We start from the raw sequence: 25,663 nt of genomic DNA on the forward strand, positions 1-25,663 counted from the left end.
TTATTCCAGTATTTCATCTTTTTGTCTTTGCTTTTCAAAGGTAATGAGCAATTTAAGACCAGATCTACCCACCAGAACCTTATTACTGGTTGGCCTTGAGTGCAAATATGGGCTTCAAATTTGATAGTAGTTTACAAATGACATAAAACCACATAAAACTGACATTTTAATTAACTCACTGCATTAGTAATTTAAGTCATATGCACAAAAACAGTGGTCATTATTTTATCAGTATTATAATTCCAGGTCCTCCATACTATACAACAATCCAAATGTCAAAAACCTCAAAATTATTTGTTCTAGTACATTCTACAATGTATTTTTCTTTCTGAAAACATGATCATTATGCAATGTAACTACAACTGTGTCCTGAAATGAAATGTTTAACTGCACCCAGGAAGATACTGCAATAGATTGTGTTCTATATGTAATAACCATCCTTAAAAAACTGTCAATAGAGTAAACACTCCATAAAGCAGTGCACATGGGTATGCCACCAATAATTGTTGGGAGTCCATTGCTAAGACAGTTACAAAGAATTTTGATGCAGATAAACTGCACCATCCAATTCCTAGTGCACTTAGCAAAATGGCAGCCAAACCTTGTAGCTTGATAATACTGGTTATTCCTGACAATGCAACCACAGGCAGTAGACAATATCCAAGAACACTTATAACACATCCAGCTGAAACACCTGTCATACTCATTAAATTCAATACTGCATACATACTGGCACATCCCAGGACACCAAACCCATAGATGTAGCCAAAATGCACTTTTCCTTGTAGTAATAAGAGGCCCCCAAATGCAAGACAAAAGACTAATGGACCAGCAAGATCTGTGTCATCCATGATATGAGAATCAGTCTCTTTCAATGGATTTAAGACCGATTTGGTTTTCTCCCAGATATGATCAAAATTGATGCCTAATTCTTCCAGTAATGGTGGCTCATCCTCAAAGCTTGTACCTCCATAGTTTTCAGAAACGTTGGAGTAATTTTGATTCATAGAACCAGAATAATCATTGGGTTGATAATGTTGTGGTTGATATATTCCTGAGTTGTCAAAGCTAGCTTGGTACTGCATGGACGCGTCTTGGGGACCATAATTACCACCATATTGTTGTGAAGGATCACCACTGTAGAATCCACCTTGGTAGAAATCTTGATTCTCTGAGTAAAACTCTCCTTGCCCTGACATAGTGTGAAGTAAACTTTTAAATAGAACAAAACAGAACAAGGGTCTCTTTCAGACTTTCACGAAGTTTTTATGGCAACACGTCACCTGAAAGCGCGTTCACAAAGAGACTGGAACTAATGTTGAACTTAAGCAACTGCTGGTTAAATACGCGCCTGCAGTACATTAAAAGCATAAAATTTACTACGAGGAAATGCAATTAAATGGTTGCGACATACTGTAAAATGCGGAAAATATACCCTTGCAATTACTTATTTATTCCTTACAAATTTGCCAATTTGTACGGACTGTTGTTACCACATTCGGGCCGAAAATTCGTAACCAAATGTTCCATTTTTACTAATATTAGTATGTTCTTTTTATGGTCTCAGGGCATCATTTGAAAATTCTATTATACCACTATTATTTTTCTTTAAAAAATACTCATTACTGTAGAAAAGTTATCATTCACTACTTTCAATCTCCGTTGTCTACATGTATCACCAGAAATATATGTACGCGTAGCGTACCTATTTTTGCCATCAGATTACCAGAACGCCTAAACGGATAGGTCATGGAGGACTTGCTCGTAAGACTAGTATGATCTTCTGTTTTGCAGGCTTACTTGCTACTTGGGTAACCAGAGTAAACAGACCTTAAACAGACCTTAAACAGACCTAAACTAACCTTCACTTTGCATAACATTACCGGACCTGACATGGTCACATCACCACATCACTTCACTTCACCTCCCGCGGCTCCCGGTATCAGTTTTATACATGTAAAAAATTCAGACGCTGCTGGAGCATTGCGGAAAACCCTGAACGAACAATATCATATCACTATAACTGATTAGGTCATCTAGCCGGAATAGCCGCAAATTTAAAGCTAGTGGTAGTTACCATGGATGACTTTTGCTGCCTGCGACTATAGTATTTTTTTGATAGATTACAAATTATTCTTATTTACAGAGATAGCATAAAATTCAATACAATATAAATAGGTAAATTATTCTATTTGCTAATCCATAATAGTGTTTCATTAATCATGTATTGGTGCATATTGTTTCTATGATTTTACACGGATATTTTTAGATTATTTAAGTAAGTCTTACACATAGCCTCGTATTTGTCAAGTGGATCAATAACCATATTCTCAATTTTGGCTTGTTCATCCCAACTTCTCATTCTCAGGATTGCTTCAAAATTCTCCAACTTTTCAAATGTCGTTGCCTCATCTTCACTCATTGGGCCACCTTGATGTACTAGCGTCATTTTGCTTGCACTCGATAACTCTAATTTACAATATTATAATAGGAATATAAGACTGTACAGGAATAATCCGAGTATACTCTGCAAATATACTTATATAGTGGTGCCTCCTGGCTCCCTCTATGAAAGTATACCCGGTGTACCAGGCGAAATATGTCCCCGTTGGCCTTGAGTCACGCTTGTAGTTTAAACACATATCAACGTCTCTCAACGAGACGTTGTGAAGTTGAGGAGTGGTAAAAAAAGTTGGGGTCAAGTCATCAAGAAGAGCAAAATTGGTGGTTTTGATACTTAAGTTTGTGTACTTACGATCATAATATCCAGGTTTCTTTGCGACAAGATATCTTTTCGCCGAAACGTGACCTCGAACGAAATCTGTGATAGCCTTTGGAAATCCTGAAATATAAAAGCCTTTCAAATTGGGTAAAGGCAAAAATTCAAGGTGTAGTAGATCAACTTCAACAGAACTACAGAAGAGCATACTTTTAATATATTAAAGTAAAACTCTATACCTAGGTCTTTTAAGAAGATTTCTCCAACTTTATCATGATCTTGGGTACCAATTATCACGCCGTCAGTTACCATATCTTCTAAATTATTGTCCTTTCCTACTAGATGTCCTATGTCATGCAGAAACGCACCAAGTATCACCTAAATCATAATATGTCATTGTCATAATTAAAATGTTAAAAATCTTGACTTATCCTCCAATAAGTAATGGGTCCAACATGAAACCTATTGGACCCAACAAAGTCCTCCTACAAATTTTAAGTTACAATTTAACCAGGGAGCAGCGTAAAAAGTTTTTCATACTACCTTTCCTGATGAAGGCCCTCAGGTCGAAACGTCAAGAAGTGTTTTGTCTATTTTAGGCAGTTGTTATACCACATTTGATACTAAATTTTAAGTTATTTTCATTATTCATTTATTTACAAATTCACTGTTTTCACAGTCAAATATTACACATATCATTTTGGGTGTACTTTACTGCACTATATAAACCTACTTCAACTGAATAGCCCTCTTTCTCTGCCAACATAGCACACTGGGTTGCATGTTCTAGTTGGTTGACTGGTTCTCCCAAATAATCATTGTCTCCATATTTCTTGTACAATGAAAACACTTTAAAAATTATGGATGATTGTTGGTTTTCTTCTTCCATTTTTCATAACATATCCAACTATGTAAGAAACACTTATTTAACCACAAAAATCAATTCTTATAATATTGCTTTAGCTTCTCTTGGGCAGAAAGTTCCACTTTCACACAGGCATCTTTGACAATCATGTCAAATTTATTAATTTAGGTGCTTTAATCACTGCTTTATGAGAGTCATGCAAGCATGTCCCTTTAAATTTCATTCTAGCAGGACCACCCCATGCCCGAAGCATTTAATTTTACACCATCATTACGGAAATTGGAAAATCAGTTCTAATCAGGGCGCTGTAAAACACAGCGGTGTTTTACAGCGCCCTGGTTCTAATCAATAGTAAGCCAGAACATCAACAAATCAACATTGATTGCTCATGCATTTCTGGTAGCTTAATTAATTATGCTAAGACAAAATTACCTGGTTAGGGTTGAAATTTCTTTACAAAAAAACAACCTCCTTTGAATATAATATTCTATGTAAAAATCCTTGCTGCAAATACCTGCGAATTACAAAATAACTATACCATATGACGTCTATGACGACTATGATGCAATCATGCAAATAATAAATTATTGAAACATTTCTCAATACCTCTAGCTCAGTCAGTCAGGGACCGCTCTAAAGTAAACTTTTAACAGTATTTTACAGCATTTAATGAGATGCACTTTAGCGCGGATAGGAACGTACAATAAGTAGAAACTGAGAAATTAGAGTGATCATCATTTTTCTTTTTCATTTGCCATCGAGTAAAATGGGAATTTTTTGCAAAGGCAATGTCACAAAGTGGAAACAGTGAACTTTTAGAATTTGGAAATTAGAATAGAGAATAGAGGAGCAAGATGGCAACATATGGACGTTATTTTCGAAAATTTGTTCTGTTGCCACGTAGAATAAACTGCGCATTTGCTTCTATCAACAATCAGTCATTTAGAATTTTCAATCAAGTATCCCTCACTCGACTTTGCCAAGTACAAACGTTACAGATATCTTGTGCCCACAGCTCTGGTGAGTTAAAGAAAATTTGTATAAAAATAAAGTGTGATCAGTGTTACTTGCGTGATATAATATTATTAATAAAAAACTTATACAGAAGACACCTGGATACAAGACTGTTATCATTCCTAACTTCAATCACTTACGGCTTTCACTTGCATGCAACCATCTGACAGTCCATCTGACAGCCAACCCCATATCCAGGTGCTCTTACTGCTTTTATAGCACTGTAATAAAATTAGTTGCTAACTGCTAAGTATGTGGGGGTTATTTCTGTTCCCTTCATGTCCTCTCTAAGCGCCCTTCCATGCTTAGTATTTTAGCCAGAGATCCTGTATAGTAGCTAAATGTGCCCAATTACCCCTTAATTTCAAAGTGAGATTGTGCCTAAAGTGAACAAACCATTGACCCTGTTAGATTGTTATTTTAAGTAAATTTTTTTGACTTTTTTCTGATGCAGATCATAAATCTTTCAAAAGTTATAGTGAGGAAGACTGGAAAGAAAGACTCACCCCTGAACAATATCATATTTGCAGAGAAAAAGGAACAGAACCAGTATGTTGATATGAATACAGTAGCTAAATATTGTAGTAGCGTTCTTTTTGCTTGCTTTTATCTTATCCTATATTAGATAAAATTTTGAGTATGAATTGTATTATTCCAATCATTAGCCATGGTCGGGTGAGTTGCTTGATAATAAACAATCTGGAATCTACAGCTGTGTTTGCTGTGATGCTGATCTTTTCGAGTAAGTATGCCAGATTTTGGTTGTACAAGCAGTATTGATTTTTAAAATGTTATCTGAAAGAAGCAAAACAAAGCATATATTTCTTTGCTTTGGAGCACTTCTGTGAGAAGAATGGACTGAAACAGACATGTTATCAATGTATCAGGGGCCGGTCCAGTAGAATGTATATGGGTAAATGGAGATGTCTTAAGCACACTTTAAATCAACAGTAACTCAATCTCTAGCCTCGACCTGCATTGGTGACCAATCAATCAATATTGCAAGATAATTAGTTCATAATCAGTGCCCATTACTGGCACCAGGAACAGACTATTTTCATAAGGAATTATAGGCAGTCAGATGCCAAGTTCATGAATTTCTTTTTGAGCAGATCTTCCATGAAATTTAACTCAGAAAGTGGATGGCCTTCATTCTGGTCTTCCATTGAAAGGGAACAAACAAGTGAAGAAAAACAGCGTGGACTCCCAAGTATGAGTGTTGATCAAGTTGTAGACAAGAGTCATGGAATGGTTAGAGTCGAAGTCCTGTGTAAACAGGTACAGTAAAGTATATAAAAACATGAGAAGTTGCAAAAAATATTATAGTATAGTATATTATATAAGTGTCACAATGCAGTTATTGACCAAAATTCTATTGGTAGTCATCTGAAAAAAAGGATGAAAACCTAATCGTTTTGGCATCAGCAGAAAAGTCTGCACAAAACTCTGATACTAGGATCAGAATTTTTGAAGCTAACCGGGACTATTTGCGAAATTGCAGCAAGGTTTCTCTGTGACTTACAGGAAAATGCTCTAAAAATTGAGCATTGGTTCCTAAAGGCTGTTTTCCACTTCAGTCGTAGCGAAACGTAGCGTACCTCACTGTTTTAAAGTCATTAGTTCTGGTCAAATACTCCGGAAACAAAGAAATACGCTACGTTACACTACGATTGTGGAAAACAGGCCTTAGGCAAAATTGACGTATGCAATGTTCGGGAATAGTGTTGGTATCCAGGACAGAGTTTCTCTTGCTGTCTATTGTACGCAATTCATTTTTTTCCAATTATGGAAAGGAAAGTGTCAGCAAATATTGGCAACAATTGCCAAAAGTGGGTTAACTTCCACTCACAATAGAATGTTCCACCAGTGTGTGTGGGAAACAGTGAAACGACTAAATTTCCCTATCGTCGGTTTAATTTTGCGGTAAATTCATTCTCGCGCGGTGACATAAATTCTCAACCTAAAATAACGTGGAACTTACTGTATGTTTAAGATAGGCGAGAGTAAAGAAAGTGGGGATGGGAAGGAGTTCTAAACTTCTGATCATTTTGATATAATTTCAGTGTGGATCTCATCTTGGACACGTGTTCAACGATGGACCAAAACCCACTGGCCTACGATATTGTATCAATAGTTTAGCCCTTAAATTTAAACCCAATGCCACAGTCAATGATTAACCCGGTTCTGATCAACAAATATGTTTAAAACTGTGGTCCTACATGCAGTATATCATTCGACGACACTGCCTTACTGGTCACTGGATGAAAACATGGCGTTATTTGAGTATTTTATGTAACATTGACCAAAATTGCAACCTCGCTGAGAACGAAAGACCCGGTCGCTTGCCATCATTGTCGACTCAACAATCTTGGTTGAAGTAGACGTAGATAAGGGTTTGGAGTCGAAATAGTTTGAATTGGAAATAGTTGAAGCGTAGAAATCACCAAATGCAAAATTGATGTTGCTGTAAAAGACGTCTAGTCAAAGCATCCCACAAACCTTATCAATTTATTTAAAATAAAACCGATACTATATTTTAATTTTATATAAATACAATGCATATAATTTGAAATAATTCGACCATTCCTATTCAACTGTATATTTGCATGTATTGGTGCCTAATATATATTTATGTATCTGTATAAAGTATGTGTAGCGATGAGTACATGACTATCGTCCAGCAATATGCCCACAGACAGAGTGATTTTAGTCTCTGTCCAAGGTAACTGTTTTTTTGTCTGCTTAACCTCTGGGTGGTAAGGTGGTTGTGTTTTCAAACCCGATACTCATACTTCAACTTTATACTAATTACAAAAGTACGAAAATTCTATTTACAAACACTTTAGCTTAAACAAGTTATATACTATCCATATTATAATAAATATAGAACTGTATATGCATTCGTAAAGCTAAAAAATTTGGATCAATTCATAGGTGTCACCAGCTCGTACATGCGTAACACAGAATTGTATAGTAATCTTTGCGCCATTTTTGTGCATACGACAACACTTCCAACCCATGCAACCAGTCGGAATGAAGTATCCATGTCAAAAACCCATAGCATCGTCCTTTATGTTTTTCCTACCCTTGTTTCGGCAGGATCGTACCAACAGTAAAGATCATTTTATAACTTTTGCCAAACTGCAACTAATCATCTCCCCGCATGTTTACGATCAGTCTTCATGATTCATATTGCTGAAGATATTCTTGTGATCATAAAATATTATTGAATCCCGCCAAAAAAAACAATGTAAATTTCAATCCGTTACTAGTGAAGTTACACGTAACTATGACGACCTCTGGGATACGAAAACCCATCATGAGTCCGTGTTGTATAACATTGGCATACTCTCAGTGGCTTCACTATCAGCAGTTTTATCACCATCATCAGAAGTACTCGCACGATTTAATTTATTTGGGGATGCTGTTAGATTCACTGTCATCGTTTTCTTTTTCTCTGGCAGGAATAATGTTAGTAATAAAGCTAAGATCACCAAGCCTGCTCCAAAAAGAAACGGCGAACCTGTTCCTATTCCCTAAAATGAATAAGGACACACATCTTAGTGCGAGTTGCGCCATCCTCTAAAGGAACTTCAATCTAAACGGAAGAAATTCACTGCAAATCGCTCTTATTATAATGCATTTAGTATAGACTCACTTTTAACGATGGATCATTACTAGAGGATTTTGTCGACGTCGAGTTTGTTTTAAGTGACGATCCTGGTTTGGGTGAATCAAGATCCACGTGGAATATAAAAAACATTAAACCAAATAACGCGGGACCTAAGCCATTGCATAAACCACGTATGCCTGTGATAATACCTTGCACAGCACCTATATATAAGAAATATTTATTAGTTCAAAAATTTAATAGGCCTTTCTCATAATGACGTTAAACGCGGAAGCCGGATGTTACACGAAGTTTGATTGGCTCGTTCACGTGCCTCAGCTGACGACGTCACCACTAGACATAATAGCATTCTCAGAATGTTTTATCATTAATATTCCAAATTCAATTATTAGAAGTATCCTCGTGAGGTACGGTACCTTGTTGATCTGATTCTGAATTACAAGACACCAAGGCACTAATTGCAGGATATGTTAAACTAGCCATAGACGCCAGGGAACCCGCGGCCCACATCATCCTGGTAATTGAACACAATGAAAAATTACGATTTGCCAGGAAAATTTTTGTGGTGGACAGTTTTTATACCATTAATTCTAGAATGAGTAAAATTCATTCTTTATTGTCCAATGCAGCTTAACAATTATCTATTCAAGATCTCTTAATCCCGTAATAACGACTTTCTTTATGGTATACATGCCCTTTAATTGATGCAATCGATGTATCATTCCCCTCAAACATTTCTTGACTGGACTTGTAATTAATATAGCAACTTATCCGTGTTTTTTTTTATCATTCAATGTGAGAGGGGGCCGAGGTCCAAAGGAACTGCTTTGCCGCCGAAGAAAAGTCCTATCTGTGTAATGACTATACAAGCTTGCCTAAATATCAATGAATGTCAAAATTTTTATGTCAAAACAAGACGTACCAAGGTCGACTTCCCAAACCATACCAAGTCAGTTGTAGGGCCTGAAATACGAGTCCCACTAGAATACAATGTTTCAATCCTATATTTTTCTTTAACAACGCTAAAACACCCGTCTAAAAATCATAGAAGAAAATATTATTGACGTAACCTTATAAACACTACTGGATGTTTTGGAAAAGCATTATCAAAAAATAAACCGGGAACGAGATGGCATGTAAATAATGGCAAAAGGTAAAACGTACAGGTCGAGCTTTATGCAAATATGTTGTGGATATAGTTAATATTACATGGACGCCTCATAATTGCGGCGGTGAAACATTTTTTCATATCTTCATTTACATTCCAACTAGAAATATTGACACTACATAAATGAAATATTGACACTATACGTATGACACTATAAGTATGCTGTCATTATTGAACAGAACTTGATTTCTCGAAAATCTACATCTGCGAATAGTGTTCAGCTAATGTACTAATGTATAAGAAACGATCCCTCGTTATTTATCAGGTGCTGTTAAAACGGGCAAGTTTCGCAACAAGTTGTCTGTTTCTTTCTTTTTCCAAAGCTTTTAACTGCAGGTAATATATCTCTTGTTGTTGAAGGATGTTGATATATGCAACGGCTGCTTTGATAATATCCACCTTTGGAATGTTTTTCTTGTTCGCGATATCTGGGATGGCTGTTTGAAGATTTAAAAATTTGTTATTCATTGAGTTTCTTCGCATTCGCTCAGCCAAATTACGTTGAACTTGTTTTTTGGACAGTTTGTTGCTTCCAGTTTCTTCAAGAGAACAACAAGCCAGTCGGTCTGTTGTTTCATGCAAAACGTTCACCTTCCTTTCATGTTTCATTGACATCATGCTCGATCCGTCATTTGGGATAAATTCATCACAATTTGTGGTAGAGTTTTGTCCATGTATTTCCCTATTTTCTTCATCAAAAGCTTTGTTGTTCTCTCGCTTGGTATTCGTCACGTATGAGACAAAGTGAAAGTTATTTCGATGATAACCATTCTCATACTGGCTGTAATCAAAATCTATATTTCTAGTTTCTCGGGTTTCACAGTCATCTGCTTTTGCATCGAAATCGAACCCTTTCCAAGAAGCCGTTTCTTTTTTGTTTATATGACTATAACCATCGTCACAATTCTGAAAGTAATTTTCACAGCTGACTATAGGCCTCCTAGGATTAAGTTCACCAGCCAATGGTAATAGATCGCGTTCAGAGGATCTATCTACATTCCTTTGATTGCAATCAACATTTCCTACAAATTCAAAAATATCTTGATCTAAAACCGACTCTAATCTTTCGAGCTTCGAGGGAGAAAAACACGTTGGCAAATACACGTCTAGTCCAGGAACCCGGGTGGAAAGAGAAGGAACGATCTCTTCAATGGGAACAAAACCTGGCAATAATTTTGAGGAGCTTCGTCTTCTTGATGTGTTCATGGTCTCTAAGTTCGCCAGAAATTCATCTACAACGCTGTTTCGCTTCCTGCCATGTTCTGTTTGAGGGATTTCTCCAGGTAAATATTCAATACTGTTCGATATTTTCATTAGAATTTTATGCTGGCGACATTCGGGCAAATGGTTTTCATAAGTCTGAAAACCGAATTTGTCTTGACAAGGACACCAGAAGTCGTTCTCAATCTCGTACCAAGTGTCATCCATCTTTATTTTATGTTTCTTTCTATATATAGTCTTATTGTTCTGATACATTTTGAATTCATAATTTTTGTGCGGGTGGCCTTGGGTAGAATTTGGGAGAGCATTGATGTAACTGGTGGCATGTTTTCATATATATTTATGAGCATTATGACGAAGCAGCATGTGCATGCATGTTGTCGATTTTCTACTTTTATAACTTGAACCTTGACGAATTTAAAAGCCATAGTATTATCGTATTAGACTTTCTTAAAGCCTTTCGTACTCTCTCTTATATAATATGAAAAATAGGGGGTATATAATATAATAAGCTGTATATACCACAGGTAATTGTTAGAATTCAAGACCAATAATTTATGAGCGAACACTATAGAGTGGAGAAACCATGGAATTACCTGGGCTAATACAGACAGAATCCCAGCAACTGCGATAAAAGTTGCTACATCTTCAGAACTAAAACACATGACCTATGAATAATATAAAACACTTTGTTATTATACAAATATTAGTATACGTATGTTATAGCAGCGTTTATTAGGAACGCACTCAAAATGGAACCTGTAAAGAAAGCATTAACCAGCTACCAGTAAAACAATGTAAATTCTTGTATCACACGATCCGGGGGTTAATAAGAAGCGCAAAGACTATATAACAAGACCTAAGGTTTTATGATTTAGGAGGGCAACATGACAACAACTGCCAAAAATAAATTTTTGAAAAGAAATTAAGAGACACATGGAGTGACATAAAAAGTGTATAGCACTGAACGTCAATTTCTTTAGTAATGTTTTGTTAAAGTTTTTGCTGGCCATCTTCGCTGTGTTGCCACGTCTTAAATCGTACAGACTACAGGCCTTGATAGCTTACGTTGTATTCATGCATGCACGAGGGTAGCGAGAAGCGACAACGAAGCAGATCAGGCGGTTTTTAATTATATGACCATCGCTGTGGTGGACTCCATATGAATAAAAACCATGCAAATAAATCAGAGATGTACTTACTTTCTTTAGATAAAGAAACATACAGGAATATTGCCCAGCTTCGGGTAAATATGATAAAAATACGGCTATAGATAACAGAAGGACAGTTGGATCATTACCAACCTTCCTTAAAGACTAAAAAGGAAAGTAAAATTGAAGACAAAATTAAGCAAAAAGTTTAGTAACAACTTTTACTATTAAAACTCCCTTAATTGGAAATTTCACAGTTTTTGTTGCATGGTGAAGGTTTACAGGCATTTTTGTACAAATTGATAAAAGAAAAAGGTTTTGCAGAATTCAAAGAAACTAGAACAGTGATGATACAGTATACTGTAGTAATACAGTGTGTCTCAAAAAAAACGCAACTACTTAAATATGCAGAACATTAATACAGCTCTAAAGCGCAATAAATAAGCACCTCTGGGAATGGAAAATGGCTCTTAATCCTTCATTTAAAATGCTAACAGTCATTTTAGCTGAACTTTGGTGCAAACTCGAACAATATAAATATTCTTGCATATTTAAGTGGTTGCGTTTTTTTTGAGACACCCTGTATAATATAAATCTAAATGCATACTTTTCTTTTAAATTACTACACTTACATTAAAAGGATCAGCTTGCTCCCAAGACACAGGGGCACCCCACGATGCTGGTCTCATTCGCTCTGGTAAAGACTCTGGCACAACTACTAATATGAATAAAATATCTAGAATTGCTATCGCTGTTGCCAAGGCAATAACCACATTATCATTGTAGACTGCCTGAAGATAAGAACCAAGAGCTGGACTAATGATTAAACTGGCTGCAAATGTTGCTGACACCTGCAATAAATAAGGCAATAATTAGCAAACTAGATATATCTAGAACTGATTCATTTTACCATGTGAAGGACACAAAGTAAAGCCTGTTAAAGCACAAAACATTGATCTACCCATTACTAATAAACTTTCTCATTAAACCTAGCCTTTAATTCTTTTTGGTCAACATTACACAAGATTTCAGGTTTTTGACAGTAATATACCCAATAAACCTACCAAGCCATATGCTGTACTTCTTTCATTTTCATCAGTACAATCAGCAACATAAGCAAATACTACAGAGAAAGTAACTGCAAAAACTCCAGATATTGATAGGACACCAAAAAACCACCTTGATAAAGAAAATTAAGTTTGCAATGTCAAGGCATGTTGATTGTTGTGAATATGATTACAGCATAGAAAGTTAGTTAACATGTATGCTCACTGTTATTAAAGCTAGGAAATGTTTTGTGTCCATGACCATGACTTATTCTAGTTTTGAATATCCAGTATTCACTTCATAAAATCAGATTCTTACCATGGATTAAATCTTAACAATGGAATTGGTACACAAGTGAATCCAACAGTCAGCAGAACAAATGATTTTCTTCCCCAAACATCTGACAGAGCACCAATAAGAGGTGCACTGAGAAATGACAAGAATCCCTATAAAAAATTAGAATTGTCTTAAAGGTTTCTATTTACATTGTTCTATTGTAAATAAATAATAAATTAGAAAGCTTCACACTGAGATCAACTGCTAAAATTGACTTCATTTTTTTCTTATCTCAGAAAGATCATGATAAATCACAGGTTGCAAAATGTATTATATTTTCCTTGGTGTAAACGAGACAAAACATTTGTTATCTGGGTGGGTGTTTAGCAAAATATAGTACATTATATGTTATAATGAATAAATTACTGTACCTTTACGCCTTGAACCAATCCATTCATTAAAAACGTATGTTTGGGAAATGTCTCTCCCAGCACCTAAAATTATCATACAGTTATTGTATGTTTGTGTCACACAATCTAAAAAATACTGACTAACCACATAGATTGTGGAGCAGCTCTAACTTTTACTGACCAATAAAGAACATTACAAATCCCCTGGTGCCTGTTACTACCTATACATAAACCTAACTTGAACATTTGAAAAACATTTTTTAAAACATGTGACTTACATTTAGCATAGGTCCTGTCAGCAATCCCCATGCAAAATATTCCAAAAATATAATGATAGTTGCATGGTAAACACTTGGCTTTCCATAACCTTGTGCCTAAAATAAATTATAGATTGATGTCAGAAATAGATGTATATAACAAGAAAAGTAGTAACATAAGCATGCAATTCTAGGGCTGAATGGTCATTTAAAGCTCAGTTGTTTGAAATGTGCTTTCCATAAGCAGAGAACTAATCAGATATCCAGCCAAAAATATTTCAACAAAATTAAAAATTTGTGTAATCATGCAAGAAAATGCAACAAAATATCAAAACTGTTCACATAATTGATCTATCTACTATACATTATGTAATTATTTCAGTTAAGATTTCTATTTTACCATACATTAGGTAATTATTTCAGTCATTTTGCCATGTTTGAGTCCCTTATAAGCTGTGGTAACATGATATTTATAACTACAGTATCAGTTACTTGTATAAGTCATTGCACATACCAAGGTCAACAATACCAAGTGTCTAGCAAAACAAACCTGGTCTGCCTTTATCAATCATTGTGACATTTTCCTTGACTTCATTGGGGGTAAATTATGACTCTACAGTCCTTGCAAGCTGTTCTTTTTACTACTTAGACACAATGCTAGGGCTTAGGGTATAACCATCTAATGTTTTTCATCAAAATTCCATTATTCTTGCATGTTAGTTTCATTCCATTATTCTTGCATGGTACTACCGCTACTAAACATTGAGTATCAGTCTTCAGTCAAGACTGTAACCAATTAGCAAAACATCACACACACACTCACACAAACAGACAACTTTACACTTTCCATGCTCCAAAGGATTTTTACTACCACAGGGGGATAGTGGGGAATAACAAATCACTACAAATATATGTATCCATATTCATAAACTTTTGAGCCATTCAGTTGATATTTAATGTTATATTCCAATTCAAAGCTATTTTCTGGTTGTACTCGTGTAAATCTTAATTGAAATCAAGATCATAAATGTAGACATGCAGTATTGCACAGATGTAAAACAGTACAAGCCACAATGTGATGAACCATCGTAAAATTAGTTCAACTGTATCATCAATTGATTGGCCACAATAAAGGAAGAAGATATACTTCTATATACTTCTTTGTTGATCTTTGATAACAACGTTTAAGTCAAGTGTCAAAGCATATACTACACTCTACACCATACCGTGCTTGTCTCACGATAGTCTTTGTCTTTCCATTGCCTTGATTTTGAGATTAAACCAGGAAAGGACACCAGACGTTTTAGCGTCTTCTTACCGATTTTCGCTTGTTTCATGAGTACTAACGACAGTCATAAAGACGTACTAGATCCCTGGACGTGCCAGTTCTTCACAAAATTTCAAATCGAGCAGAAAAATGAATAAACGAAGTATTTATATTGGTTTATTTTAGGACATTGAAACACACGTCCCACGTAAATAAAAGAATATCGAATGTTCAAACCCAGTCTTCTTAATAAAAGCGCAGGCCGCAGGACAAGAGTATGTCTGAAACAGTGGGCTCTGGTATGAAACAGTGAACTACTTAGCTATTATAAAACTCTTAACTAGTTAAATCGTAGTTACTGAACTCAGAAATACACGACTCTGATCGGCCAATTTTGTCCTTAACAACAGTTAAAAGTCAACTAGACCTTTATACAACTGACGAGGTTGCTAAATCTGCTATGACTCTGGTTCTCTGCTCTAGTACAAGAAATTAAAACAGAAAACGTTAACAGTCACGAGATTCACACTATTCCGATTTTTTCACTACAACTACACTACTACAGAGATAATAAAAATTGCGTAAATTAGCATATGGAAACTATAAAAAACTAAAATTTATAAATGCAGTAAATGTTAATTCGAATGTCTTAATTTTGTGGCAAGATCCCTTAGTTTATCCCTCTTTTTTCTTGTCAATTTCGGCCTTGAAAAAATGAGCTATTATTGTTGTAAAGTGCTATTTTTTAGCGTCCATTATTAATATTAGATTAATCTTCATATAGTTTCAATGTATTGATCATGTCGAACTCTTTTTGAAAGAATCCGTGTGTTTATTGTGATTAACAATCTCCCAACGATCCATCCACGGCCCTGAGATCGTCGTGTCAAATTCAGGATCTTCAACATACTCCTTCTAAAACGTTAACAACGGAAGATAAGTCCAGTAAGGTCAATCGAGACCTTGCAGTTCAATCTGGCATTTCGAAAGCTCAGTAAATCGGCCATCTTCTAGAAACTAGATGTTATAATAGCCGAATTCATATTAGAGACGGGAAACTCGTCTTAGACGGGAAACTCCTCTAATGTGAATCCGGTCACAGACGGGTTTCTCGTCCGAATTTACCCGTCTAACTTTCCCGTCTAAACAGACAGGTAAGTTGGACAGGAATCCCGTCTGGGCGAGAAACTCGTCTTAATAAATTCGCATTTAGACGGATAAATGAGACGAGTTTCTGAAATATCAACAGGGTCAAGGACGGAACAAGGCTAAGAGAAAACAAACAAAATTTTTATCGTAATAATTACGATACCCTTTTTAGCATTACCCGACCCATCATAAAGTAAATTTATCCATTCCTATTCATATTTAGTCCGGTTTTTACCATGAACTTTCCCGTCTAAGACTAAGATGATCTTTCCCGTCTCTAATATGAAATCGGCTATTAGAACACTCTTGAAAGTATCTGTAGTTATAAAACACCACTATAACATTAATTCTTAGGATATCGTATACACTGTTTGCACAAGAGAGATAAAAGAAAATATTTCATCAAGTATTACATATTTTTACCTTGTCGATATTTGTTTTTTCATTTACATAGTTCTCTTGCAACTTGTTACGATCCACAGCGAATGCTTCCCAGTCGATGACATGATTGGGGTCCTTTCCAGTTCGAAGTAAAATGTTTTCCTATATAAAAAAGAAGGGTAAATGTCTTGAAATCAAGGATTAATAATTATTAATTAAAGCCGGATAATGAAAGTTTGTCTGCAAACATTTTTTTAAAAAATGCTCATTTAGAAAATCAGAACCTTTAAACCATAAAAACCATTAGGCTTGTCTGGAACCTGCCATCGTAAATCCATCGTCCATCTAATGTTTTTGGAATAATTTTTCAGGCTAAAAATATAAACGTCTTTAAAAATTATAATACATGATTAAATATCGTTTTATTGTGATGTAAAAAAAGATTGTTAATTCTAATAAAGACTATAATGATGATTGATAAAATAATGTTTGAAAGAATGTGTACGTGATACCTTCTGTGTGGTACCAGATTGTTAATAAACAGAACACCTCCAAATGGCACCTCACACAAAACAACATCGTTTTCCATATCCACGCCTAAAATCCCGTAAAAATCAAATTCATACTATAGTATAGCTCAGCCTCGGGCTCGGTGGTCTGAAATCATTTATCCAGGAAATATTTTAGCTGAAACGCTGAGCTATAGTATTATAAAGACCCTGGGTACGAGGTTGTAGTATTATTAGTATAGCTCAGTGGTCTGAAAAAGACTGAAATAATTTGTTCCTCCAAACAGTCCATAGATGCTTTGCAGTTCGCCACTAGACCCAGTACCCTGCTCGATTGGGAAATAGCTAATTATGCATAGTCCATCACATGGTCCCTTACATTTTTGAGCTTTATTGTATTGGGAGGAGAGTGGTCCCTAAGGTCACTAAATGTGGCATTTAGCTCAGTGAAAACTCCTACCTAAAGTTGTCTGCATCTCTTTTACATCAAGATCAACATACCAAGTAGGTCCAGCACAACATGTGTGTTTAGCAAGAACTCCAGATTTGTGGCCATACCGTGCTACCTATTCATATGTTAATGTAAGTACGTAGGCATAATTATTATTTGAGGATTGACTGGGCTTCAAGTAATAACAGACTGATCTCTGCTTCTCTTCCTATCTTTAAAGGGACAAAAGATGGCAAACAGTTCATCTGTCTACTCTGTGTGTTTCATAAGTAATTATTATTATACCACTCTATAATTATGTTTTACCTCCATACAGCCATTTTCCATATTTGTATCCAGAAAAGGAATCCAAGCTGTTGGTACTAATACCTCACCAGCTTCAAAGGACATATATGCATTATCTGAATATCAAGAGACCAAATTGTTTATATTTAATAATACACATATATGATCCTCTAGAGACAAGCAACTAGAGACATTGGCTGAAGCTTTCTTATAAACTTAAAATTATGCCAAAAATATTCAAATGCAAAAAAATAGTTTATTGTAAAGTTTTATTGCTATGTCATATTTCTACATCTCACTCCATAAGAATATACTACTTGAGAAAACAATCATGTTATCAAGAAAGAAGAGTTTTAATCACCTTGGTGCCATGGAACTGTAGCTTGCTCACTTTTGGGTATCTATATTTAACATGATAAATTTAGTTCTACTAACCCCTAGCAAAGGACCTTTGAGAGAGTCTGATTGCATTTCATGAGAATGAGGCTGATGCAGAACAAAAGTGTTAGTAATGTTCTTGTATGTTTGCATGGTGACATCAATAAGTAAATTAGTGTACCTACAAGCTAATTTACTTTTAAAATGTTAGTGTTGAAGTATATTCACCTTTGCTCTCAGGTTCCAGACTGGATGACCTGCAATCTCTGGTCCTATGAATTGTTCAACAACATTTAAAAGCCTTTCATTTGTCCAAAGGTCAGAAAATTCCTGCAAAATGTACCACATTTATATCATTTCTACCATCTAGTTCAAAATTTAGATAAGAAGAAAAATTCCCTGTTCTTTACAATCACAAGGCTGTTCATTGTTCATTTAAGGTTAATCATGAAAAGCACAGCTAGTCAATCACAAGCCAGTTCTCTATGCAAGGGGTGACACCGTGACAGAGTCACAAACAGACCATGAGCCTGCATGTTGACCATGCTAGAAGGTTGCATGCATGCATCTCCACACCACCACTGGCAAAGCCTTCCCAGTACCTTAGTCATTTCACCATACTTATGAATCAGGATTGCAGCTCCGGGAAATTCATTGTCAATAAAGGTTAATCTTTCGAAGACAGAGGCATTTTCATATTTTTCTACAACAGAACATAACTTACTTTTGAACAAGGCATCATTGGTATATTAATGGGAACAATGCACACACCTTTTATTTTTCCAGCTTTATGAAGTTTTTCAGCAAGTTCATCAACCAAATGCTCAATGCATTTTAAGACAGGCTCTAGTTCTTCCTTTTTGAAGAAATCTTGCACTAGCAGAAAACCCTGATCACAGAAGAAAAAAATTAATAAACAGGGGCATAGCCAGTTGGTGGGTGAATGACCCCAATCTTTTGAGAAACGGTTGAGAATACTTTAATAAAAATGTTGAAACCTGAGTGTAAAATTTGGGGTGTTACTAAAACTATGCTTCTCGTGATTACACTCGATTGTGCCCCTAAAGTGAGGGCCAGCCTGACTCACCTATGATGATAAATATTATAAACAGGGCGTACTGTAAGAAGTAAACTAGGGAAGTGGGGATGACCATATGGGGGTGTCCGTATACCTGAACCAACCCTCAAGACCTTGGTCACAGTGAAAGGATGATACTGAGCCATATATATATATATATATATATATATATATATATATATATATCTTTGTAATGTTTAGTGTAATATTGCGGTACCTATTACTCTATCCCACTGCCAATGCATGCATGCATCTTCATACCACCATCGGCAAAGCCTGCAAATTATACTCGTGTGAGAGTAAACCTAAAATTCATTTCATTTAAGGTAATCTAAATTGCAAACAGCAAAGTTGTGACGTAATTACCGCAGATATTGCCAGATTGCACTATTACTGTAACTGTTGCAGTATGCTATACAACTACAATTTCTCACGATAATTTCTTGAAGTATATTAAGTCCAATTATTTAACGCAAAAAATTCTTCATCATTACATAATAAAGTACATTAATTCACTGCTATGCGCCGATTTTGCATAATCGCATAACATTAATTTTGCATAATCCGTCTACGAATACGCCATTAACTTTGAACACTGGTGTCTCAATGAATTTTTCAGTAACATATAATTGTATTTGACTATTTGTAATATACCAAAATGACGAATATGAATTTTAGCGGCCCTGGCAATTTGCGGTTCGCGATTGTCCATTTTTTTATACCGGATCGCTAATAAGGAGGTCATACGTACATTTTGAAGTTAATAAAATACAGTGAAGATTTTTAATGTCTGAGACCTGAATAAATATACCAAATCTATCAAATTGATACGGCAATCGTTTCTTTATACCGGGAAACGTGGATGTCGTGACAAGCAAACCGGTACGGCGGCAGTCAACACTGAACGCATACCTCCATCTATGTATCAGTATGTATTTTATTAAGCAAATTGTACAGACCTCTTCGAAATATTGCGTGACTTGATCCTTGGATAATTGGCCGGGCTTTCGGACTGGCTGCTGGGGAGGCTTGGTGAATAAGTCTGAAGTTGGCATTATTTTGCGGGCAATTTCTCTTTTACTTGTACAGCAGTGGCGTAGTTTATATTATAGTCAAGATTTTGTTGTCACCGCCATATTATTTGCATGGAGACTCTTTTCTTAAAATCACGTGATACGTACTTGTAACTTACTTCCAGGTTGTTATAAGGGAAGAATATCTTTTGCCCCCAGGACCGGTTTAACCATATGGCGGCCGATGCTTTGGGGGCCCCATGCTTTTGGGGGCTCCGCGCTTTTGGGGCCCCCGCGCTTTACTCGCGTGGGTGGACGGAAAAAGGGCCCCAAAGCCACACGGCCGCAAATTTTTCATAAGTTTTGATAATTGCCCGAGCCCGTGAATCACTGTAGGATGTCTTTGGAGATTTTTCATCACTAGTGCTCTGGGTATTTCAGCTAGAGAAGCTAGGGATCAGGTTGCCTATGAGAAACTCGATGAGGAAGAATCGAGAAGTGACGTCCGTATATAGTGCAATAAATAATCTGTCGTTTTCACAAAGCCTCTATATAATAGTATTTTATCTCCTCTTGGAAGGATTAGCGTCACAGCAATGCAAATGGCATACACCAAAACTTACTTAGTTATTAGAGCAAATTCTAGACAGATTCTAAAACTATTAATAACAAATGAAACAACCTATATTCTCATAAATATAGTATTTTTCATCAACATTTTTTTAACTACATGTACTTTAAGAACTTAACATTTTGCTATATTACAGATAAACAGTGAAGTACATAGTTTCATCATCGTTTGGCCTGTATTGTTGATTTTGGTAAACATATATTAACTGAAATCTTCATCTTGCAGATTGCTATATCTTGCTTCACGCTCAAGTTTTTCCTCATGTTTCACAATCCTAAACTGACTGCATGTTTTTCTGGCCAACTCGCATATATCATTACCAGTGACCTGAAGGTGTTAAAATATGTAAGATTTATATGCAGCTATTTCAAAAGATGTTGTCTTGTTCAAACTTTTGGCAAGTGGCTTTATTAATACTGAATCAAACTTATATATTAGACATTTATATATTATAGATACCCCTTATACGAACCTTTTCACTACGTTTTCCCCACGAAGCATCCGCAGCTGTAAAGCCAGTTGTTCGCTGCACTAACAGAAACATTAAACAGATCGAGATAACAGCAATAGTTGTTTTCATTTTCTTTTTTAAGTGTTAATAACGCTGGAGTATAAATAACTTAGCCGGTTGCAAAGCGTGACTATACTGAGCTGTATTCTCCTGTCGTTTGATTATAAGAGTATATGCCAGAGGGGAGGCTCTTTTATACTTCAAAATCATCTTCGGTTATCTTAGCTTTAAATGCCTAGAAAAGGAAATAGATACCTATCTCATGCATCTCAGCAAGTTATCTTATTCTTCACAGCATTTCACCCACATTATAGCGGACGTAGGATGCCTTTTCGGCAGCATTTTCTTAATTTAGAGCATGCATCAGTTCAGATGATGCGACCGAAACCATGAGTGGACGGAAAAACTGCACGAGGCTGTAAGATAAACGAGCACTAATGAAGATGCTCATAATTCGACTCTGATTTAGTTCACACATGAAACCGGTTCGACATTCATTTGCACAATATTCAATTTTAAAAGGGACTTAGATTATGCCATGCACATGCAATATATATAAGAAATGTTTACTAAACTGAAACGTCATATATATTGACCTAGCTTTCTCCTTTACTTTTGGTGCGATATCTTAGTAAATTCAAATAAAAATCATATTTAATTAAACTATGAACGCATTCGACTTAAACGTTTGGGCGATTATGCCACAGTGATTATATACTTATTACCTTTTTTTAATTTACTTTAGATTAATTTATTGGCGGTATCCTGTGCCTAAATGATATCATAAAGGCAGGTAAGCATCTGGAAGATGAAAGTGATCTCAATCGTTTTTAATAAAAACGTTGTTTACAGTAATCAATATGCCGATTAATCGACGTAATAATGATTTCGTTAAAACTATTAACTTTGTATGTTAAATTTGAACAATCCGAAATGAAGGTTAATCGAATTTGCGCAACAGATCTTTATTCTTCAAAATTATCTTTTTGCCCGGGATTCTTTCTGTTATACTAAAGATTATTTGGGCAATTTGAAAATTCAGCCGATATCGTATGATGTTTAAAGATTTAATTACAATAATGCCATATCGCTCCGCCATTTCTCCTCTCCATGCAGCAATTTGCCTAGCGGGAGGTTTGTAGCTGCAACTGAGATCAGTTTGGAATGAGTCTATTAATTCATCAACTGCGTGAAACTCAAACACCTCCTCAGATAATGCTCAGCCATTAACAGATATTGTGGTGTCATATTGTGGTCGAGTCGGCATAGAAAAACTTTTGGAGCCCATGCAAATATGCATGGTTACTCACATGCATGTATGAGACTTCTATAATTGCTGTAATAGCTGGTGGACGATCGCCTTGAAGTTAGCTGTTTGACTCACTATCATTCGAGAAAAAGTCACGTAATTGCAAACAAACAATAAATGTCGTCTGTTCACATGATTCAATCTTTATGGATCGCAGAGAACAAAATTGGATGGTGTATTGATCGTGTGTAAAGTCCCAAAGCGCTCTAATACTCCAATCATTATATCACTGATCACTTATATCGAAACATGAAAATTGTTGGCATGTGCCATTTTTACATTATATTTGCCTACAGTGTAATCAGGTTTTGCGAATATTTATGCAGATCTGTTAATATTTCCTAAAATCAATTTATATAAATACGAAAAACGAAAAAATTTTTCTTTCACGGGGTTAAGTGCTATATAAAGCCCATGTAATATTTGAGCGGGTTCGAGAAAGGGTTTTTAATAACATTTTTCGTTTCCTCTGCATGTTAACTGTGAGACAATAATGATTGTGACGCTGATCCAAATTGAACTCTTTGAAGCCGCAGTTTTTTTATGAAAGCAAAAGGATTGATATCGGACCATGTAAAAAATCGAAATTTCTGCATATACCGGCCGTTCTATTCATGCTAATTAAATTAGATAGATTATTTTAAATCTACATTCTCGAGGTAAAATAACTTCTAAAGTCACATTTCTAATTCAGAAAAAAACAGAAGTATATTAATTTAAGTATCCATGCACCTTTGGATTTGATGTGAAGTTGCATGCAGTGTATGTTCACAATCATGCAGGCAGGCACTAGGGAATGGTCTTAAATTCTCAGTAAGACTTCAGACGAACAACATTATAGTTTTTTTCATTACTGTTTCATAACAACACACACTGAAGAACACACGCGAAGTCCACACATTAAATTCCACTTGCAAATAATTTTTAATTTTGATGTATACTGAGTAGTATATATGGATTCCTTCTTATGAATTATCATTAACATCAATAATTTCAATATATCCTTTATTCTCTTGATATTATATTACAGTAAATATTCTTTCATTTGTATTCATTTTACATCCTCCTATTTGCTTTCTCATTCAATATTGTTCTCCTTCTTTCTGGAAAGAAATTCGTTTTCGTTCATTTCCATTCCATCCTCTACGGCAGGATTTATTCTTGGTCGACGTAAACAGTAGGATAAAATTGCACCGCAGAACTTTGTCGTCGGACCTTCGGAAAACTAGAGTGGTATGATAAACATTATATACCCATTCCAGGAAGGATTGAGATCATGCAGTTTATGTTATTATCCCATGGTTTATGTTATCATCAGATTTAGAAAAGGTTTTCTTGATTATTTATTCTCAGAATAGGAGAGTGATAATAGAAAGATCAATTTTGAATTTTCTAGAAAACTATAAATTTACTGAAAATCCCAAATTATATGATGCCTCAAATAAAGTTCGCGTCATTATGCAATTGCCCTCAGAACGGCGTCAGCACGTCAGATGGCGTAGCACTTTTTTTGTTTATATCTTATCTCATATCATAGACTACGAACAGGGCTAGAATTAGTAATTTAGTATACCGACTTTTCGTGTGTTTGCTTGACCCTTGATACACAGTAATTCACAATTGTTGAGGCCTTAACTGTGAACATGTGCATGTAAGTGTTCATTTGTATTCCTGGAAAAAGGGACATATAGTTAAGATACATTTTTCGCCTGAGAAAAAGGGGAATATATAGCTAATAACACACATGTTCACAGTTAAGGCCTCAACAAGTGTGAATTATTGTGTATTGAGGGGATAATTCTAGCCCTGTAACTATTTCGTGCTCTATATAATGAGATAAGATATAAACCGGCAAAAAAGCGTTATACGCCATCTGACGTGCTGACGCCGTGCTGCATGCATGCATGAGGCAAGTGCATAATTGTGCATAATGAAATGAATGATGCAAGTGTTCATTTTTATTCCTGAAAAAAGGGACATATAGTTTAATAAGATACATTTGTCGCCTGAGAAAAAGGGAAATGTAGCTAGCTAATAACGTCGTCCCGTATGTTAAATATTAGATGCATGTAAAACAATAATTTTATGCATGTCTCTTCCAAAATATTATTCTTTTGCATGTAAGAACTAGCACATATAGCACAGTGGAGATAACACAACAAATCATGAAGAATTCTCTTAAGAAAGGAGTGATGCACTATGCACGCTCATATAGTCCTATACTATAGGGTGAATTAGATCCATGAGTGATGAGTTGTCTGGCATTACAACGCGTGTGTTTCTCGTTAATCCTATAACTAGTATGGTGTATGATATGATCGTCATGACGGTCATGCGGAGGATGCCGAACTGCAATAAAAATGCATCCGCGACCTGTAGTTACGAGACCCCCCATACATTGCTTTAACTTGCCGGCATAATACGGCATTTCATCTTTTTTGTAAAATATCATGCACTATGTTTTGAGAAAATCACTGAATGCCTATATAGGAATAATTATATAGGACGCAGAGTTCGACTAGTGACGAAATTGTCTTTTTGGCACGCAGCAAATAAACTAGAAGGACAAGAAGCGCATGCAGTGCCTACACACACTGAGGAAATGTGAAATGGCTTAACTTAAATGCCTTAGCTTTATATCAACCCAAATGATTTTAAACAGCCTCATCTCAAACATTCTGAATGTTAAATCTGCATGGCATGAAGAAACATTGCTGAAAAACACAAACGATAAATATTCAAAAGAAAATCATACGTAATTCATTGAATGAAGGCCATGCAACACTCTAAGTTCTCTAACCTTAAGATCAACTCGACGTTTTCCAAAATTGCCCATTCCGGCATTGAACGCAAGGATTGTTTGATCGAAACAAACCGCAAAAATGAACGTCAACACAATTAGATTCTTCATGAAGACTGTGATATTGCTGCGATATTGTTAT

General features: G+C 35.6%; 6 protein-coding genes and 1 long non-coding RNA gene across 11 annotated transcripts in view; 2 read left to right on the top strand and 5 right to left on the bottom strand.

Annotated features, from left to right (window-relative positions):
* Nucleotides 1–169: 169 nt before the first annotated feature.
* LOC114526348 (protein YIPF5-like) lies at nucleotides 170–1,288 on the bottom strand. The gene has a single exon (XM_028547933.1). The coding sequence runs from the start codon at nucleotides 1,197–1,199 to the stop codon at nucleotides 441–443; it is 759 nt and encodes a 252-aa protein (XP_028403734.1). The 5' UTR covers nucleotides 1,200–1,288; the 3' UTR covers nucleotides 170–440.
* An 823-nt stretch (nucleotides 1,289–2,111) lies between these two features.
* On the bottom strand, nucleotides 2,112–4,332 carry LOC114526236 (2-amino-1-hydroxyethylphosphonate dioxygenase (glycine-forming)-like). 2 transcript variants are annotated; one of them, XM_028547769.1, is made up of 6 exons: nucleotides 4,191–4,332; nucleotides 4,017–4,098; nucleotides 3,453–3,626; nucleotides 2,959–3,097; nucleotides 2,756–2,842; nucleotides 2,112–2,469 (listed from the first exon to the last, which is right to left on the bottom strand). In XM_028547769.1, the coding sequence occupies exons 3-6, from the start codon at nucleotides 3,606–3,608 to the stop codon at nucleotides 2,252–2,254; spliced, it is 600 nt and encodes a 199-aa protein (XP_028403570.1). In that variant the 5' UTR covers nucleotides 3,609–3,626; nucleotides 4,017–4,098; nucleotides 4,191–4,332; the 3' UTR covers nucleotides 2,112–2,251. The 2 variants fall into 2 exon arrangements, with proteins under 2 accessions (XP_028403570.1, XP_028403572.1); XM_028547771.1 differs by having other exon boundaries at nucleotides 4,287–4,312.
* Nucleotides 4,333–4,418: 86 nt separating this feature from the next.
* Nucleotides 4,419–7,121, top strand: LOC114526235 (peptide methionine sulfoxide reductase MsrB-like). The gene is made up of 5 exons (XM_028547768.1): nucleotides 4,419–4,604; nucleotides 5,053–5,147; nucleotides 5,264–5,340; nucleotides 5,711–5,876; nucleotides 6,662–7,121. The coding sequence occupies exons 1-5, from the start codon at nucleotides 4,439–4,441 to the stop codon at nucleotides 6,773–6,775; spliced, it is 618 nt and encodes a 205-aa protein (XP_028403569.1). The 5' UTR covers nucleotides 4,419–4,438; the 3' UTR covers nucleotides 6,776–7,121.
* A 383-nt stretch (nucleotides 7,122–7,504) lies between these two features.
* On the bottom strand, nucleotides 7,505–15,238 carry LOC114526233 (hippocampus abundant transcript 1 protein-like). Its single transcript, XM_028547765.1, has 12 exons — nucleotides 14,986–15,238; nucleotides 13,781–13,876; nucleotides 13,524–13,586; nucleotides 13,135–13,262; nucleotides 12,834–12,948; nucleotides 12,402–12,620; nucleotides 11,821–11,934; nucleotides 11,215–11,286; nucleotides 9,152–9,264; nucleotides 8,646–8,743; nucleotides 8,257–8,432; nucleotides 7,505–8,134 (listed from the first exon to the last, which is right to left on the bottom strand). The coding sequence occupies exons 1-12, from the start codon at nucleotides 15,094–15,096 to the stop codon at nucleotides 7,916–7,918; spliced, it is 1,524 nt and encodes a 507-aa protein (XP_028403566.1). The 5' UTR covers nucleotides 15,097–15,238; the 3' UTR covers nucleotides 7,505–7,915.
* Nucleotides 15,239–15,594: 356 nt separating this feature from the next.
* LOC114526234 lies at nucleotides 15,595–20,409 on the bottom strand. Of its 2 annotated transcripts, none has more exons than XM_028547767.1 (11): nucleotides 20,217–20,409; nucleotides 18,951–19,068; nucleotides 18,782–18,882; nucleotides 18,408–18,509; nucleotides 18,163–18,202; nucleotides 17,823–17,893; nucleotides 17,526–17,631; nucleotides 17,069–17,153; nucleotides 16,841–16,928; nucleotides 16,599–16,718; nucleotides 15,595–15,941 (listed from the first exon to the last, which is right to left on the bottom strand). In XM_028547767.1, exons 1-11 carry the CDS (start codon nucleotides 20,310–20,312, stop codon nucleotides 15,825–15,827), a joined length of 1,044 nt encoding a protein of 347 aa, XP_028403568.1. In that variant the 5' UTR covers nucleotides 20,313–20,409; the 3' UTR covers nucleotides 15,595–15,824. The 2 variants fall into 2 exon arrangements, with proteins under 2 accessions (XP_028403568.1, XP_028403567.1); XM_028547766.1 differs by having other exon boundaries at nucleotides 15,598–15,941; nucleotides 17,823–17,917.
* A 546-nt stretch (nucleotides 20,410–20,955) lies between these two features.
* LOC114526440 lies at nucleotides 20,956–21,597 on the bottom strand. The gene is made up of 2 exons (XR_003687344.1): nucleotides 21,374–21,597; nucleotides 20,956–21,228 (listed from the first exon to the last, which is right to left on the bottom strand). It is a non-coding gene; the product is annotated as an uncharacterized LOC114526440 (long non-coding RNA).
* The window catches only part of LOC114526433 (general transcription and DNA repair factor IIH helicase subunit XPB-like), a 45,146-nt gene continuing 40,616 nt past the window's right edge, over nucleotides 21,134–25,663 (top strand). For all 3 annotated transcript variants that reach the window (XM_028548031.1, XM_028548032.1, XM_028548034.1), the window contains exons 1-2: nucleotides 21,134–21,246; nucleotides 22,158–22,205. The gene's annotated coding sequence lies outside the window, so the exon portion shown is untranslated. The remainder of the gene's footprint in view (nucleotides 21,247–22,157; nucleotides 22,206–25,663) is intronic.

The sequence above is a fragment of the Dendronephthya gigantea genome, unplaced genomic scaffold (genome assembly GCF_004324835.1).
Source record: "Dendronephthya gigantea isolate DGI-Jeju-01 unplaced genomic scaffold, DenGig_1.0 000038F, whole genome shotgun sequence".
Taxonomy (NCBI): Eukaryota; Metazoa; Cnidaria; class Anthozoa; order Malacalcyonacea; family Nephtheidae; genus Dendronephthya; species Dendronephthya gigantea.